The sequence below is a fragment of the Diceros bicornis genome, chromosome 15 (genome assembly GCF_020826845.1).
Source record: "Diceros bicornis minor isolate mBicDic1 chromosome 15, mDicBic1.mat.cur, whole genome shotgun sequence".
NCBI lineage: Eukaryota > Metazoa > Chordata > Mammalia > Perissodactyla > Rhinocerotidae > Diceros > Diceros bicornis.
In genome coordinates, this window is record NC_080754.1 from 11,880,787 (window position 1) to 11,897,626 (window position 16,840).

The 16,840-nt window shown below is 36.2% G+C and overlaps 1 protein-coding gene across 2 annotated transcripts in view; it reads left to right on the plus strand.

Annotated features, from left to right (window-relative positions):
* DZIP3 (DAZ interacting zinc finger protein 3) overlaps positions 1-16,840 on the plus strand; it is a 98,064-nt gene that overhangs the window by 68,430 nt on the left and 12,794 nt on the right. For both annotated transcript variants that reach the window (XM_058555749.1, XM_058555748.1), the window contains exons 19-25: positions 786-951; positions 2,423-2,518; positions 2,669-2,796; positions 9,420-9,488; positions 11,991-12,087; positions 13,566-13,669; positions 15,214-15,301. In XM_058555749.1, coding sequence (XP_058411732.1) covers positions 786-951; positions 2,423-2,518; positions 2,669-2,796; positions 9,420-9,488; positions 11,991-12,087; positions 13,566-13,669; positions 15,214-15,301 — 748 coding nt within the window. The remainder of the gene's footprint in view (positions 1-785; positions 952-2,422; positions 2,519-2,668; positions 2,797-9,419; positions 9,489-11,990; positions 12,088-13,565; positions 13,670-15,213; positions 15,302-16,840) is intronic.

The following is a 16,840-nucleotide window of genomic DNA, read 5'->3' on the forward strand; positions in this document are numbered from 1 at the left end:
ATTTTCTTATATTATCAATGCTATTATTATACTTCAAAAATTTAGAGATAGTCTCCTGGAGCTTTTCAAAACTGCAAATTCATATTTTTACAGTTGTTGAGGTGTCTGTAAAAATGTAATTTTTAAAAAGCTTTTCAGGTAATTTGGAAACTGAAATGATAGTAGCATGCCTTTAAATTTTAGACATATGTATAAAAATGGGTTAATTGCCATCAAATGTGTAATATTTGCATTCTTTTTTAAATGATTCCTAGTTAATGAAATCTATGTTGTCACTACAGTTTTTTTAAAGACCTGTTACAAAAGAAACCTCCATTTTAAAATCTACTTTATGTTGTTATTTGTAGCCTTGTATTTAAATGTGCCCTGGACCTAAGCAATGAAGTTGATTAAACTAACTTACCTGTCAAGAATATTGTGATGATAAGATAATACAGCAGATATGGAAATGCTTGTCAATACTTCCCAAAGTATTGTTTCCCAAAGTAACTGATGTTAATAGTTATAATTTGAAAAGTGAACTCCCTGGTCTCATCATTCTTGAAAACACTGGGATGAACAGAATAGGTACCTGGATTGAATGCTGTCTCAAATATGCTAAAATTCATTGTGAATTTTCAAGAGAAACACACAGTATGAGCACTGTCCAAACTGTCTTTGACCATGAGTCCTTCTGAATCTGAGCATCTCATGAGAGCAGTACAATATTAATTTGGGAAACAATGACTTAGATGAAAAGCACTATGCAGTTATAAAAGATCACATTGATTATGTCACCACTATAGCCCAAATATGGTAGGAAAGGAAGAGCAGTTGAAGAAAGAGCCAGTAAATCTACACCCAGGCAGTAGATTTATGAAAGATGGTGCAAGTGATATTCAGGAAGATTCTGCTACTGAAGACAAGTTTTATAGCCTGGATGAATTGCATATTCTGGACATGATAGAGCAGGTAAGCCTGATTGGAGAGGGCACAGACAGCCCTGCCTTCCTTCTTCCTGAAACTATTGTTAACCTTTGTTTTCCCCGTGACTCTGAACAGTATGTTGACCTGATGGTTTAAGGTGTGTTTGTGAGGAGAAAGAAAAAACAGGAAGGGAAGGACAGAGAGGGATGGATGATGGGTAAAAGAACCTTAGAAGCTAGAAACTTTGCCCTTTAGCCCTCAGACCATTTCCTAGTTTTAACTATTGGGCAGAGTTGATTACAAATGCATTACTTGCAAAAGGTTTTCAAATACCACAAAACAAAACAAAAAATCGTGGCATAATCTCATTGGATTAAATTTCACGAGAAAGAGTTTTATAAAACAAAGCTACTTTCATTTTTTTTAATTAAACCTTGTTGTTACCATGAAATGTCTACAAAAAATATTAACATACAACAATTTTTTTCTTTGATTCCTTTCCTGGTAGTGGTCACTGCTAGGAATGATGTACCTATATGTGAAGGTACATATGAACATGAATTTAAGTGCTCAATAGACTTAATCAGACAAAGCATATGAAAGTTTCTTTTTTTGAGAAACCACTTGATTTACGTACCCATGAGAATTCTGTACTGAGGTAATTTTATGATAACCTCTTCCATGGTTCAAGTATAATGATATATATAGTATGTAGGAATATTGATTGTCTAAGGGTACGGTTAGTATAAGTGATTCCCTGGTTGATAGTACAACCTTCATATAACTGTCATACCTTTGTTTTCTCCTTTCCAGTTATAATATTAGAATGTGTCTATGTTAACTGAAATGACATATTGGGTATACATTAAAGTTTAAATATGGGCCTTTGGTTTTCATTGCATAGCCATGAGAACTGTGAGAACTCGAAAACAGAATCAAAATGTCACACATCTTTCAAAAAATGTTTGTTCATTCATTTATTCCAAAAACATTTAGCGTCTGCTTTGTGTCAAGAGCTATGCTAAGATATGGTCCCTGTGATCGTAGTGTTTACAATCCAGTGGAGAAGTTGAACATTAGGTGATAATTACTAAGGTAATAATTAAATGCTTGGGCAATTAAGACTGCCTGAGTTAGAATTCAGGCTCCTCCACTTACTGTCTGTGTGACCTTGGGCAAGTTCCTCAGTTTTATCATCTCTAAAATGGGCATAATGAGTTCCTCCTCATATGGTTGTTATGACAACAAAAGCATTCCAAAAAAAGAAGCTTAAAAAATGGTAAATGTGCAGGTAATGGCATTCAGTAGTAGCAGTAGACAAGTAACCGTGGTATTGTTTAGTGAATGCCGTAATTGGGGAGAGGTGGGTTCATCTAAACTAATCAGAGATGTGATGTTTGCATTGAGACCTATAAAGCATGAGTAGGATGCTTTAGATGGCAACTTTAAATAACTAAAATGTTAGTGTTTTTTTTTAAGACAAAAATAAAGCCCGCATATTCCATTTGCTCAATAGGGCTCAACCAGCAAGGTAACTGCAGAATATGGAGAAACTGAGAAGGAAAAGCTTGCTCGACAACAGCAGCTTTATAAATTGCACTATCAGTGTGAAGTAAGTACTTTTGCCGTTAGATCTGAGGCAAGTCAGAGGTAGTTCAAATGTTAAACTTAATGGTATTTTCTTTTTTTAAGGAAAATTGTTTTCTTTCAATTTCTTGTGACTTGAACAGAATTAACTGAAGTAATATTTTTCATTGATTAGGATTTCAAAAGACAATTGAAAACAGTGACTTTTCGATGGCAAGAAAACCAAATGCAGATTAAAAAGAAAGACAAAATCATCGCGTCTCTTAACCAACAAGTGGCTTTTGGAATCAATAAGGTTTCCAAGTAAGCGCAAATCTATTAGTAACAGGAAATTCTGGGTTTGCTCCATAACGAACACCATCTTTAAAAGATAATCCCTATATAACCACTAGGTGGCATTGTAACTGCACATTAGGAACCGCCAACCACAGGACTGCACTTGCTTAAAAACCACCTATATTTTTGCATTGCCAGCTGGATTAAGAAATAAGCAACTGCTCACTCTATATATTAAGCTTTTCATGTATTGGCTGAACAAGCGTGAAGATAATGGAATTACATGAGAAAGAAAGTTAACTTTCAGGTCGTGACTCTAATCTGTAAAAATGTGACTTAATGATTGGCTGTTTCTTTATAGCATATGATGAGTACATTCCTCAAAGACACCATGGAATCACTTGCGTGCTTTTTAATGTTGGTTCCTCAGAGTATTTGTGTTCTAAGCTCAAGAGATTGAAAAACAAATCAAATTTCTGGAGACTCTTCCCACCCCTACCGTTCTCATTTCACTTACAACCTTAAGTATTAAATGCCTAAAACTAAAAATTCTGATTTAATAGGGAAAAAAATGAGAGTCCTGCTTTATTCTTTTTGTACTAATCACTGCCTCTAACCAGTATCAGGTGAAATAGTAATATAGTTTATAACACATTATTTTATTAAACAGTAATACCACAAGATACCAGTCGTCCATCAAGTGGAATTTGAAATCCATTGCAGTTCTTAGACTGCAAATAGGGAGAATAGACAAGTTCTAGGGAATATCTTAGCGTAAGGAGTCCAGGATACTAATTGTAAAATTGGAGAAATATTTGGCAGAGATTTAGGCCTTAAATTTTCTCTCACATATCATATCATCCAACCTGAAGGGGTTTTTAGGAAGAACTGGATGCCATGGCTCTGGCACCATAATATCAGTTACAGACACTTTCAGGCTGGTCCCTGCTGAAATTAGAGAAACTACAAGTTCAGAAGGAGGTGAGGACCTAAGATAGCTCAGGCAAACTAAGCTGGCTACAATCACTTAAGAACCCACACTGCAGCATTCAAAACTTTGTCTTTTAGCCTGGAAGATAATGACCTATCCAGAAATATGTTATATAATATCAGAGATCAGAAAAGTAATGCCATCCATGCCGATGAGCTGCCTCTCTCCTTCACCCTCTGAGGCTATCCCTCCCCAACTCTGAGAGCTGACCCAGGCACCCTTGTGTGTTTAAGACTACAAACAGACCACTTTAGAGGACGTGTATGTCTTCACACGATGAGTATTCAGTGTTGAACATTCACCAAACATTAATCAAGTGCCCACTGCGTGCAAAGAATTATGTAAGGCACACGTAGAAGATACCAAGACGTGTCAGACATTGACTGTGAGCTAATGGAGAATATAGATTAACATGAGGGGATTAAAATTACATATAACAGAGGGACTTCCAGTTCCATCAAGATGTAATAGCTCCATTACTTGCAAGTCTCCCTTCTTACAACTAAAACACCCTGGATATAACACAACAAACAAACATAGCAAGACTCTTAAAGGTGGAAGAAGAAAGCAGACTGTCTAGAGACCTTGGGATTGATGATTGACATGGCAATGATTTTTTTTATTACCTTATTCCCGCTTATCCCAGACAGGGTGCTGCAGAAGCCTCTAATCTGGAATTGCCAGTAGGCACAGGGGAAAAAAGCTCCAAGAAAAGGCTGTTCCCTCTAGCCAAAGGATCAGGAAAAGGAAGATATAACAACAGGAAACCTTTTTGGCACTACCCACCTACTCCAGCCAAACATCAGTAGCCCCACACCACCCCTTGGAAGCAGGTAGTGCGCTCTGACAAAAGCGGATGGCAGAAATCAGATTCTCCTGCTGGGGTAGCAGTACTGAGTAGGCAGCTGATCTTCCTTTCCCCACCAGCCAGAAGCAGGTAGTACTTTAGTTTCTCTACCAGGATGGCTTCAATGTGGTCCAGCTGGGAGCTAAGCCTCTACCTCTACCCCGCATCAATGAGACTGAGGAAAGTGATCTGACGTGGAACTAGTCACTACTAGATTTCCTCCCTGCTCTCCTCAGAGGGAGCTCAGTCTCCACCACTGGGGCTAGTTGGCACTCCATTTTTCCCTCTCTCCCCAGCTGGTGCCAGAGGGGCCAAACAGGGAACTCCTGACTTTCTCCACCCTACAGCAACAAGGTAGCATGAGTCAGCCCTTTTACATTTCACTTGAAGTAGGAAAAGATCGATACTGGTAGACTGTGTATGCATGTTGTAATACCTAGTACAACCACTAAGAAAGCTGCACAAAGAGATTTACTCAGAAATGCTGTAAATAAGTCAATATGGAATCTTAAAAAATGCTCAAATAACCTATGAAAAGGTAAAACAGAAACAGAGGAAACAGAAAACAAATAATAAAATGGCAGACTTAAGCCGTAACATATCAGTAGTTACCTTAAATGTAAGTGGTCTAAGTAGACCAGTTAAAAGAGAGACTGGCAGAGTGGATTTTAAAAACAGAACAAAAAATGTGATCTAAGAATATCTTGTTTACAGGAAACTCTTCAGTTTCAACAACATAGGTATGTTGAAAGTAAAAGGATAGTAAAAGATATACCATGCAGATGTTAATCAAAAAAAGAGGGAGTGGCTATATTAATATCAGATAAAATGGACTTGAGAGCAAAGAAAACTACTGGAGATAAAGAAGGACATTATATAATAAAAGGATCAATCCACCAGGAAGACATAAGAACCTAAAGGTGTACGTACCAAACAACAGAGACTCAAAATACATGAAACAACGCTTGATAGAACTGAAAGGACAAATAGAAAAATCTACAGTTATAGTTGGTGACTTCAACACCCTACTCTCAGGAGTTTATAGAACTACTAGACAAAATCACCAAGGATATAGAAGATCTTTTATAACACCATCAACCGATAGGATCTGTTCGATATTTATAGAAAACTCCACCAGACAACAACAGAATACATAGGCTTTCAAGTGCCCATAGGAAATATGCCAAGATAGACCATATCCTGGGCCATAAAACAAACCTAAACAAATTTAAAAGAATTGAAATCGTACAAAGCATGTGTTCAGATCACAGTGGAATCAAACCAGAAATCAGAAACAGAAAGATAACAGGAAAATCTCCAAACACTTGGAAACTACACAACACACTTCTAATTAATCCATTGGTCAAAGAAGAGGTCTCGAGGGAAGTAGAAATACGTTGAACCAAATTAACATGAAAATATATCAAAATTTGTGGGACACAGCTTGCAGTGCTAAGATGATTTGTAGCACTAAATGTGCACATTAGAAAAGGAGAAGACTGTCAAATGAATAATATAAGCTACCTCAAGAACCCAGGAAAAGAAAAGCAAAATAACCCAAAACGAGCAGAAGGAAGGAAATAATAAAGATTAGAAATAATGAAATTGGAAACAGAAAAACACTAGAGAAAATCCATGAAAAAAAGAGTTGTTTCTTTGAAAAGATCGATAAAATTGACAAACCTCTAGCAAAACTGACAAAGTTAAGACATAAATTACCACCACCAGGAATGGAACATTAATATCACTACAGACCCTGCAGACATCAGAGAATTATGCTACATGAAAAAAGCCAATCCCCAAAGCTTACATACAGTAGTCCCTCTTATCTGCAGGGGATACAGTCCAAGACCCCCAGTGGATGCCTAAAACTGCGGATAGTACCGAACCGAAAAAAAAAAAAAACTTTGTTCCTATACATACATGCCTATGATAAAGTTTAATTTATAAATTAGGCACAGTAAGAAATTAACAATAAAATAGAACAATTATAACAATATACTATAATAAAAGTGATCTTTTGAATGTGGTCTCTCTCAAAATATCTTACTGTACTGTATTCACCCTTCTTCTCGTGATGATGTGAAATGATAAAATGCGTACGTGATGAGATGAAGTGAGGTGAATGATGTAGACATTGTGACATAGGATTAGGCTACTATTGACCTTCTGACAGTATGTCAGAAGGAAGATCATCTGTTTCTGGACCACGGTTGACCACGGGTATCTGAAACCTTGGATAAGAAGGGACTACTGTACTGTATGATTCCATTTCTATAATATTCTTGAAATGACAAAATTTCTAAAATGACAAAATGATAAAAATGGAAAACAGATTAGTGATCCCAAGGTTATAAGGAGGAGATGGGAGTGAGGGGGAAGTGGGTATGGCTATAAAAGGGCAAAATCAGGGATTCTTGTGGTGATAGAACTATTCAGTATCTTGAACTGTATCACTGTCAACATTTTGGTTATTATACTGTCTTTTTGCCAGATGTTGCCATTGGTGGATGTGGGTAAACAGTGCGTGGGATCTGTCTGTATTATTTCTTGTACTTGTATGTGAATATATGATTATCTCAAAAAGTTTAACTTTTTAAAAAAGTACATACAGGGCCGGCCCCATGGCTTAGCGGTTAAGTGCGCGCACTCTGCTACTGGCAGCCCGGGGTCGGATCCCGGCCACGCACCGACGCACCGCTCGTCCGGCCATGCTGAGGCGGCATCCCACATACGGCAACTAGAAAGATGTGCAACTATGACGTACAACTATCTACTGGGGCTTTGGGGAGAAAAAGGAGGAGGACTGGCAATGGATGTTAGCTCAGGGCCGGTCTTCGTCAGCAGAAAGAGGAGAATTGGCATGGATGTTATCTCAGGGCTGATCTTCCTCACTAAAAAAAAAAAAAACATAAATAAAATGGAGCTGCACGTAATGGGATTTTGTAGGGTAAAAAGAGTACTTTTGATTGTTGTGACAAGAAAGCACTTCAATGAAGACATAGTACTGAACCTAGGCTAGCTAGGATGAGATGGGAGAAAAGACTGAAGGCATGCAGGCAGAGAGGAAGGCATGAGCCTTGTGTGTGTTCTCATATAAACTTTTGAGCCTTTCTTTGTTTAGTTCACTTGGTCACATCCCAAGAGTATGTGATAAAAGTATAAATATTCTTTAATTGTAAAATGTTGATTTCTTTCATTTTAGAATATGGTGTTTATTAGGAAGCAAAAAAAAAAAAATTTCTTTGGCCTAATTCAATGCCAATCCTAGAGTAAATGTTTGGTAAACATTTGTTGATAATAATTGCAGTGTTAACAAACAAGATTTATATTAAAGTGACATATTTTTCACAAATTGCAATAAGCACTTAGTAAATGTTAAGAAACTGCTGTCAGTCAAATCCATATAATAAACTTGATAGCCAGCCAGATTAAGCTTGAAAACTTTAGATCTTTTAGAAAAGAAAATCTAATCCCACCCTATCATGTTATTCATGAGAAAAATAGGACTGAGAGAAGTTATGACTGCCTGCCCATATATAGCTGGTTCATCTCTGAGCTGGCTGATAGGAACTGTGCCTATCTCATCCTCTATTATTTAAGAATCCAGGTCTTCTGAATTCCCCACCAGCTCTGCCAACTCTTATTGCCCACTCTAAACTAGAGCTGGGTGAAATACTGAAGTAATGGAAGTATACAAAGGAAAGGAAGATGTCAACCTTAGAAATCTTACTACTTTTCAACTCTTTCTACATACTCCTGTATACTATAGTAACAGCTTGTGTTTCTTATTCTTTACTTGAGAACATGACCTCTTTTATATGGAAAGAGACCTTGTTTCTTTTCATTGCATTTTCGGTCCAATAGAACATTGATTGTAAGTCTCTGCAGCTTCTAAGAAGTTTAAAGATGAGTGGATAGTCTCTGAAATCTAGTAGGGAGCGGTCCGGACATTGTTTTAAGGCTTTATCCTTACAATAATTTGTATCAATCAAAACTCCTGTCTATCCCCAGTGTCTGAATGTATCAGAGACTTCAAGAGAAGTGTGCTTTTGCTATAAATCTCTTCATATTGAAACAAATTAACAGGTTAATGTAAAAGCTTGGTTGTGAAGAGAAATACAGCAGCTTGAGGGAGGAACATCAAAAATGGTATGTGAATATATGTCAACCAAAAAGTATTACTTTACATTTCTCTTAATAACTTCTTGCGTATTTGTAAGCTAATCCCAGGTTATGTTTTCTGATTTATACAGAATTTTAACCCAGTCTACCCATGATTAGGGCATGTGAATGACTCCTCAGTTATAATTTATAGTTTTAATTAAAATTCTTATTTGCATACAGCCTCATTACTTCTATATTTAAGGTCTGATTTCTTTCACACCTTAAGTCTTTAATAATTTGCATGACTTAATTTAGTATCTCCTTAAGGAACTTAAAGTTCTCAGTTCTACCACAGGCCTAGAAAATCGGAAGATAGCATCTCTGTTTTCTAGTGGGTAAACTTACAAAGGGCTAAAGACATTTTTCTAAGTCATTGAGCTGGGGATACAAGATAAGATAACTCTTGTCTTTGGCTTTCTAATTTGCAGGTTAGAACTTACTTCTTTTTTGGGAAGTCAGTAAATCAGACATGAGAAATAAAAGAGAGAAATTTCGGAAGGACTAGGTATAGGAGTCCACTTATTGTCAGGCTCAAGATTTGTGGCCCAAAATGGACATACTTAGTCCCTCCTCCACTACAAGTAGTGCTCTTCTGACTGTATTGATGACAATTTCTCACATTTTATGACTTTCTTCTTTTCTTAGATTACAGCGTCAGAGCCATGCTAAAGATAATGAAATCAAGAACCTTAAAGAGCAACTCTCCATGAAAAGGTACAAACAGCTGTTGCTTTGGTTGAGTGCACCCTCTTGAAACTCTGTGTATTCCACTCAGCACGTTCTGGCTAGGGTAGCCATATAATTTATCATCCAAACTGGGGTACTTTTGAGCATGAAATTGAGCAGTATTATTAATTACATTGGGACAGTAGGTATAAACTGGAAGTGTCGTAGGCAAATTGGGAGATATGTTCATCTTAGCTCTGGCCCTAGAAAACTACTGAGAGAGATTAGATCGGCAAAGTTATGGTCCCACAACAAACTGCTGTCAGGGACTAGAGCTTGTGAGTTCTTATCTCTTTGCCCTAATCAATACTACTAGGTGTGACTGCTTTATGAAACTGGCTAAGTTTTATTCTGATTCACACATTTTTGCCTACAGGTAATTTTTTTATAATAGCTTTTTTGAGATCTAATTCATTTAGCATAAAATTAACCTTGTTAAAGTATATGGTTCATTGGTTTTTAGTTTATTCACAGAAGTTGTACAACCATCACCACTATCTAATTTCAGAACATTTTTATCACCCTAAAAAGAAACCCTGGACCCATTAGAAATCACTCTTCATTCTACCCTCCCCCAGCTTCTCGCAACCTCTAATCTATTTTTTGTCTCTGGGTTTGCCTATTCTGGACATTTCATATAAGTGGAATCTTATAAAATGTGGCCTCTTGTGATGAAATTCTTTCACTAAATGAATGTTTTCAAGGTTCATCCATGTTGTAGCATGTATCAGTACTCATTCCTTTTTATGGATAAGTAAGATTCCATTGTATGGGTATACCACATTTTGTTTACCTTTTTATCAGTTGGTGGGCATTTCATTTGTTTCCATTTTTTAGCTATTATTAATAATGCTATTATGAACTTTCTTGTATACAGATTTTTGTTTGGACATGTTTTCAGTCGTCATAGGTATATACCTAAGAGTGAAATTGCTGAGGCATGCAGTAAACTTTATGTTTAATTTTTTGAGGAACTGCCTAACTGTTTTCCAAATGACTGCACCATTTTACAATCCCACCAAGAATGGATGAAGGTCCTGATTTCTCCACATCCTCACCAATACTTCTTAGATTATCTGTCTTTATTTTAACCATTACAGTAGATGTGAAGTGGTATATCATTATGGTTTTGATTTGCATTTTCCTAATGATTAATTATTTTGAGCATCTTTTCATGTGGTTATTGGCCATTTGTCTATCTACTTGAAGAAATGTCTATTTAAATCCTTCGGCCATTTTTTAAATTGGCCATTTTTAAATTTTATTGTTGAGTTTTAAGTGTTCTTTGTATGTTCTGGATACACGTACTTATCAGATATATGGTTTGCAAATATTTTCTCCCATTCTGTGGGTTGTCTTTTTACTTTCTTGATGATATCCTTTGAAGCACAAAAGTTTTTAGTTTTAATGAAGTCCAGTTTATCTATTTTTTCTCTTGTTCTTGTAGGCAAATTTTGCACAATAATATAATGGCGTAATAATTCCTCTTGGTTGAGTTAATGTATCTCCTTGAATATTTTATGATTTTTTTCCCCCTCAAAACACTCTGGCCTTAATGGTATTAATAATATTTTATCAAGCTTCTCATCAATGTTTGTCAGGTACTCAAGCATCCAGATCTTTCTAATAATAAAATATTGAGAATAGCCTTTGTGAAAATCCCTATTACAATGTTATATTTCCAGTTAATTGTTTTCATTACAGACATAATTTGGTTTGTATTCTCTGCAGTTCTGGGGCTCAAGTGTAAGGAGCTGAAATGGGGTAGGAAAAAGAGAAACCTCATCTGTTTCATTTTCCATAATGCCCTCAGCCATTTTTCATAATGCCCTTCATAAATAATGTCCTTATCATCATCTTCCTCCCCGCCTCCCTCTCAAACTACAGGATTTGTTTTCATTCTAAGGTGTTGAATGTGAGATAACTAGTGAAAGAATTTTTAATGCAGTTAACTTAGCTGTATTACAGGGATAATAAAAACCTTTGTGGTTGCTATTGTTGGGATACAAAAAGGCTTATGGGAACTTTATAAAATTTATTAATAATGATAATAGCTAACTTATATTTAATACTTGGTATGTGCCAAACACAAAGTGGATGAATTTTTACAGCAGCTCTTTGAGGTTAGTAATACAGTTTCCTCCATTTTTACATGTGAGGAAACTGAGATATAGAGAAGTTACGTAACTTGCCCAAACTTTCACATTTAATAAATTATGGCACTCGGATTCATCCTCAGATAACTTGATTTCAGAGCCACATTTTAAATCATAACTCATATATTGACAGCCTTAGTGCTCTGACACTCTTGATAATAAAGGATAACAGTGAGGGTTAAGTAATGTCTTCTCATGCTTTTATATGCTGTATACTTTTCCAAGAAATCTATTCCAACTCATTGAATAGCTTGTATCTTTCTTCCTCCTGAATAAAGGGAAAAGTCTGTCTTTTCTGCAATGTTACTGACTCTTTAATGATCATATATTTCAGGTCTCAGTGGGAAATGGAGAAGCATAATCTGGAAAGCACAATTAAAACATACTTAAACAAGCTGAATGCAGAAACTAGCAGAGCTTTAACAGCCGAGGTAAAAAAAAAAAAAGAGAGAGAGAGATGGAGTCGGGCGGGAAGTTTTATTTGTGTACTAGTATACTAAAGAATTGAAAAAAACCTGTTTTTTGAATAAACAAAAATAGGACATCTTAGGACCAGCCAGAAAAACACAGCTCGCACTCTTGTGCTTTTTCAATTCATTGGCGTTTTGTATGTGATTACTTCAGTGTTGATAGACTTAAGTTGTTTTCCCTCAAATGACTCCAAGAAATTGGTCTGCTTCAGTATGTACAGCCAATACAGATATCTTGGGAAAATTCTCAGGAAGCCAAGTCACTAAGCCAAACTTCTAAGAATAACATTTCACTGCTGCCATAATATCTCCTATCTTTGCTGTTTCTTACATAGATCTTCTAAAAACACAAAAATACATCATACACTCCAATGTTAAAAAACAGCTTACTTTCTAGACCCCCAAAAAGTCACCCAGTTTTTTCCAAGTTAGCTTAGAACACCACAGCTAGGTTCTTTCAAACAAACGAAATATGATTGTGTCTATGTAGTTTTTTATTTATAGATAACGAAACTTGATATACAATAAGATTCAAATTTTTACTGAGCTCGCTGACATTTAGCATTATAAACCTTCCTACGTCTGTGATGGGTAAGCTCTGCTCTTTAGCAGGGTAAACGGGAATCTGGAGGTCAACAATCAAGCAGTGATATCTGAACCAAAAATCCCTGGAGAGTAAAATGTTGGAGTGCTAGCTTTAACAGAAATAAAAAGCTCAGATTACCTTAAAAGCTCAAGTTTGTATACTTTGTTTTCACTGCTTTTAGTCAGAAAATTGCTTTCTACTTCTATTAGTAATTTTATAAACACTTAATACTGTCCAAGAGTATATAATCAGACATTTTCAGTGAATATTGAGTGATTAGTAGGAAAAAACAGAGGCCTAATGACCGTGCATCAATAATGGTGTGGAAGGGATTCCTGCCGTGGCAGAGACATTGGACTAAATGACCTCCTGTTCTGGACTCCTAGTGCTGGATGGTCCTGTATGGTCTGATTATTTTCTTGCCCCTTCATCAATTTAAAAAAAACAAATAGCAGAACTTCTTTTGAGTGTTCTTAAACTTTGCTGCATACTAGTATTACCTGAGAGTTTTTTAAAATTTCATTACCCAGATTGCACCTGGTATCAATTAAATTAGAATCTTTGGGACCAAGGCATCTTTTTTTAAAGTTTCTGAGATGATTCCAGTGTATGTGCAGGTTTCAAAACTAAGGTTCTACAATGTTTACCAACCCAGTAACCATTGAATAAAAAAATTAGAATTGCAGAATTGATCAAAAAGCTTTTATAACGTATCGTGGATGGTCAAGAAGCTCAGGTACTGTTAGAAGAGATTGAAAAGTAGCTTGAAATTTACTTAAAATGATGGAGAAAGGCATGTATTCATTTGTAAGAATACCTTCAACTTCTTTCCCTTTCTTTCAAAAATCCGTAGGTATATTTCTTACAGTGTCGTAGAGATTTTGGTTTGCTTCATCTAGAGCAGACTGAAAAGGAGTGCCTCAGTCAGCTTGCCAGGGTGACTCACATGGCGGCAAGGTAACCTCCTCAATGTGTCTCCATCTCAGAGACACTTGCAAGTGGCTCCAAGGTTGAACTTAATCTGTGATGTGTTTTACATATAAAACATCAGAGTCTTTGGAGTGAATAAGTCCTTGTAGTCCTCGTTTTTTAAACCTCAGAAGTCATTTAATCAGTTTGATGCTTTTAATTTGTTGCTTCTGCTAAAGCTCTGAGAACTCTACTGAGTGCAGTAATAGCTGCTGACAGATTTTTCCCTTCCTCCTCGGTGAAGTAGATCAAGTCTCAGTCAGAGACGTGCATGAAGACCAGATATTTACAAAACAGGGTGGATTCTAAGTGGAAAACTTTTTTCTGGTTGTTTTCTAATACTTGATTTTAAATACCTTTGGAGTACATTGAGGGAAAAATCAATCTAAAATCATAGGTTAAAGGCAGTATCCTGCTGTGCTATAATTGAGTGATTTTCAAATATTGGACAGGTTGCATGAGATTCTCCTTAAATTTATAATTATATAGGGTATATGTTCAAACTTAAAGAATTAATTAAATTAGAATCTCTGGGACCAAGGCATCATTATTTTTTAATGATTACCATTTTAATGATCATCCTTATTCTTCAATTCTAAAGAGTCAGTATCTCTAATGTTTAGCAAGATTCCCAGGATATACTGATGTGCGTTCAGGTTGAGGAAGCACTGTTTAAGTGATCAGTCTAACTTTGCTTGCTAGAGGAAGAAAGGGCACTCTATGAATTAGAATATTATGAAGCTTCTTTGTATGACATGATCTCAATGATAAGTTGTACTCTTAAAGCTGTTGTGCTGGGTGATACTGGGGTGGGGATGTTATAACAAATAGAGCCTTTTGAAAGGCCACATAAAGTCTCTCTTCTAGAAATGGCAGACCCTAAATACCTAAAGCTGTTTCTACTTTAATCATTTGGTGATCACGTTTGGCAGAGCTGCTGTGTTTATGCAATTTATGTACTGCGTAGAGGCAGCAATCTGATTTATCCTTGCAGAAGAGGTACTTCTTTCTGATTTGCCCTCCCATAGGGAATTTCTTTTTCTAATTTGCAAAAGAGCCTGATAGGCCAGCTGTGGCCCTGAGATGTCAGGGTTAATGTGAAGATGGTCCAAAACCTGCTTCCAAGATGAGTCAACATCTTTGAGAAGGCTTTTGCATTGGATGGCTAAGGCAATTTTTCCCCGTTTGGCCTTCTCTTCTTCCCTACTTCAATGGCGGGATTCGTATGCAGAGGTTTTATAATATGTCCTAAAAATATTACCAAGATAGAAAAAAACTCGGTGTTCTGGAAGCATAAGTTGTATTTGCTCTTGAAAAAGGAAATCTTAGGTAGTCTTAGTCTTTTTTACTTTTAATAACAAGCCTTTCCATACAACTTTGTGCCCATTTTAGGTAATTATTGGTGATGAAGGTAATTTTGTTGTTGTTTTATGTTATTTATATATATGCTGGAGAACATAATGGAAATTTTGGAAATCTAAGTGTTATATAAAAAGAAGGAACTCTCTCTTGTGTCTCCTTTTCTACACCAGCAACCTAGAATCACTTCAGTTAAAGGCTGCAGTAGACAGTTGGAATGCCATTGTGACGGATGTGAGAAACAAGATTGCATTCCTCAGGGTAAGTTGTGAAGTTTGTTTAGAGTAAATTGACTGAATGTAGGTGGTATATACTTAAAGAAAACATCTAACATTAAAAACAATTACTAGAGGGGGCCGGCCCCGTGGCTTAGCGGTGAAGTGCGCGTGCTCTGCTGCTGGTGGCCCGGGTTCAGATCCCGGGCGCACACCGATGCACCGCTTGTCCGGCCATGCTGAGGCCACGTCCCACATAAAGCAACTAGAAGGATGTGCAACTGTGACATACAACTATCTACTGGGGCCTTGGGGAGAAAAAGGAAAAAAAAAATGAGGAGGGTTGGCACTAGATGTTAGCTCAGGGCTGATCTTCCTCACAAAAAAAAAAAATTACTAGAGAAATTTAAGGAAGAACATTTTTGTTTCATTTCAGTTATTAAAGTTTATGCCTTTGTGAGGTTTCAGATTGATTACTTCCATGAGATTGATTACTTCCATGAAGTTGGTTGTAGATAGCATCCTAGACTCATACATGTGCTTTTTTTAGTGCTTAGTACAGTAGATGGTAAACTCAAAAATTGTGCCTCACATTAATTTTCCTAGAATTCCAAAGCTAACTCTGCTCCAATAAAAAATAAATGTCTTAACTTGGTCTGAGTAATTATGTGTTTACAGAACTAAAAGGAAAGTCAAGCAGACCTGTATTCGTTTTCAGCCTTAACTTTTTATGTAATTATTCCATAGTGCAAAGTAATAAATTCATTGTGATTGGTTCAATAGAATTAGGACTATGCTAAAGGTAATTTAAAGAGGTAACCCCCTGAACATTTATTAATTTAATCATTTGGTTTTAGGATCTTTTTTTATTTATATCTTAAAGTTGATATATAATGTTGATTGTTTTGTGATTTCACAACACTGCCAGCAAAACAATGACATTCAGTTGTGAAGAGCTGCCTCAAAGCACTAATTACTTGTCAATCTTTTTTCTTAGTGGTCTTGACTGTTTCTCTCCCGGACTCTTTCTTACTCAGTCTTTAGTGATGCTTAGCATTTCTTTGGGTTTATTCAAAGTTCTGGCCTCAAAGGAGTTGCCCCTTGTTCTCTATCTTTGTTTTCTTCCAAACACATGTCACAGTCTTCCAGACACATGTCTTCTGTGTGGAAGTTTCTAAATGTTTTATTTCTTAAGACTTTCTTTTCCAGCTCTTGTGGGTTGTTTACAAAATAATATGGTAAAGCAAAATGGGGACAATGCCAAAAATTGTTGAAAGCGTGTTGTTAAGCTTCAGGGATTGGAATCTTACTTTTGGCAGAATCCAAGAGAATAAAACAAAGGTATATATGGTACTAGAGAAAGCTAGAGGTATAACTTTTGAGATAAACAAACTGTGGTAATTTAATATGTATTCCATAAAATTTCCCTTCCAGTTTTTAAAATGAACATTTGCAAGTAGTTCAACTCTTTGTTACAAATACTTTTTCCCCATATTTATCAGTCAGTATATTACTTTGCTTCTTGAATCTTTAGACTTTGTTTGCTTTACATCAGTGGTTCCTATTTTGGGACTGAAAATCTTGG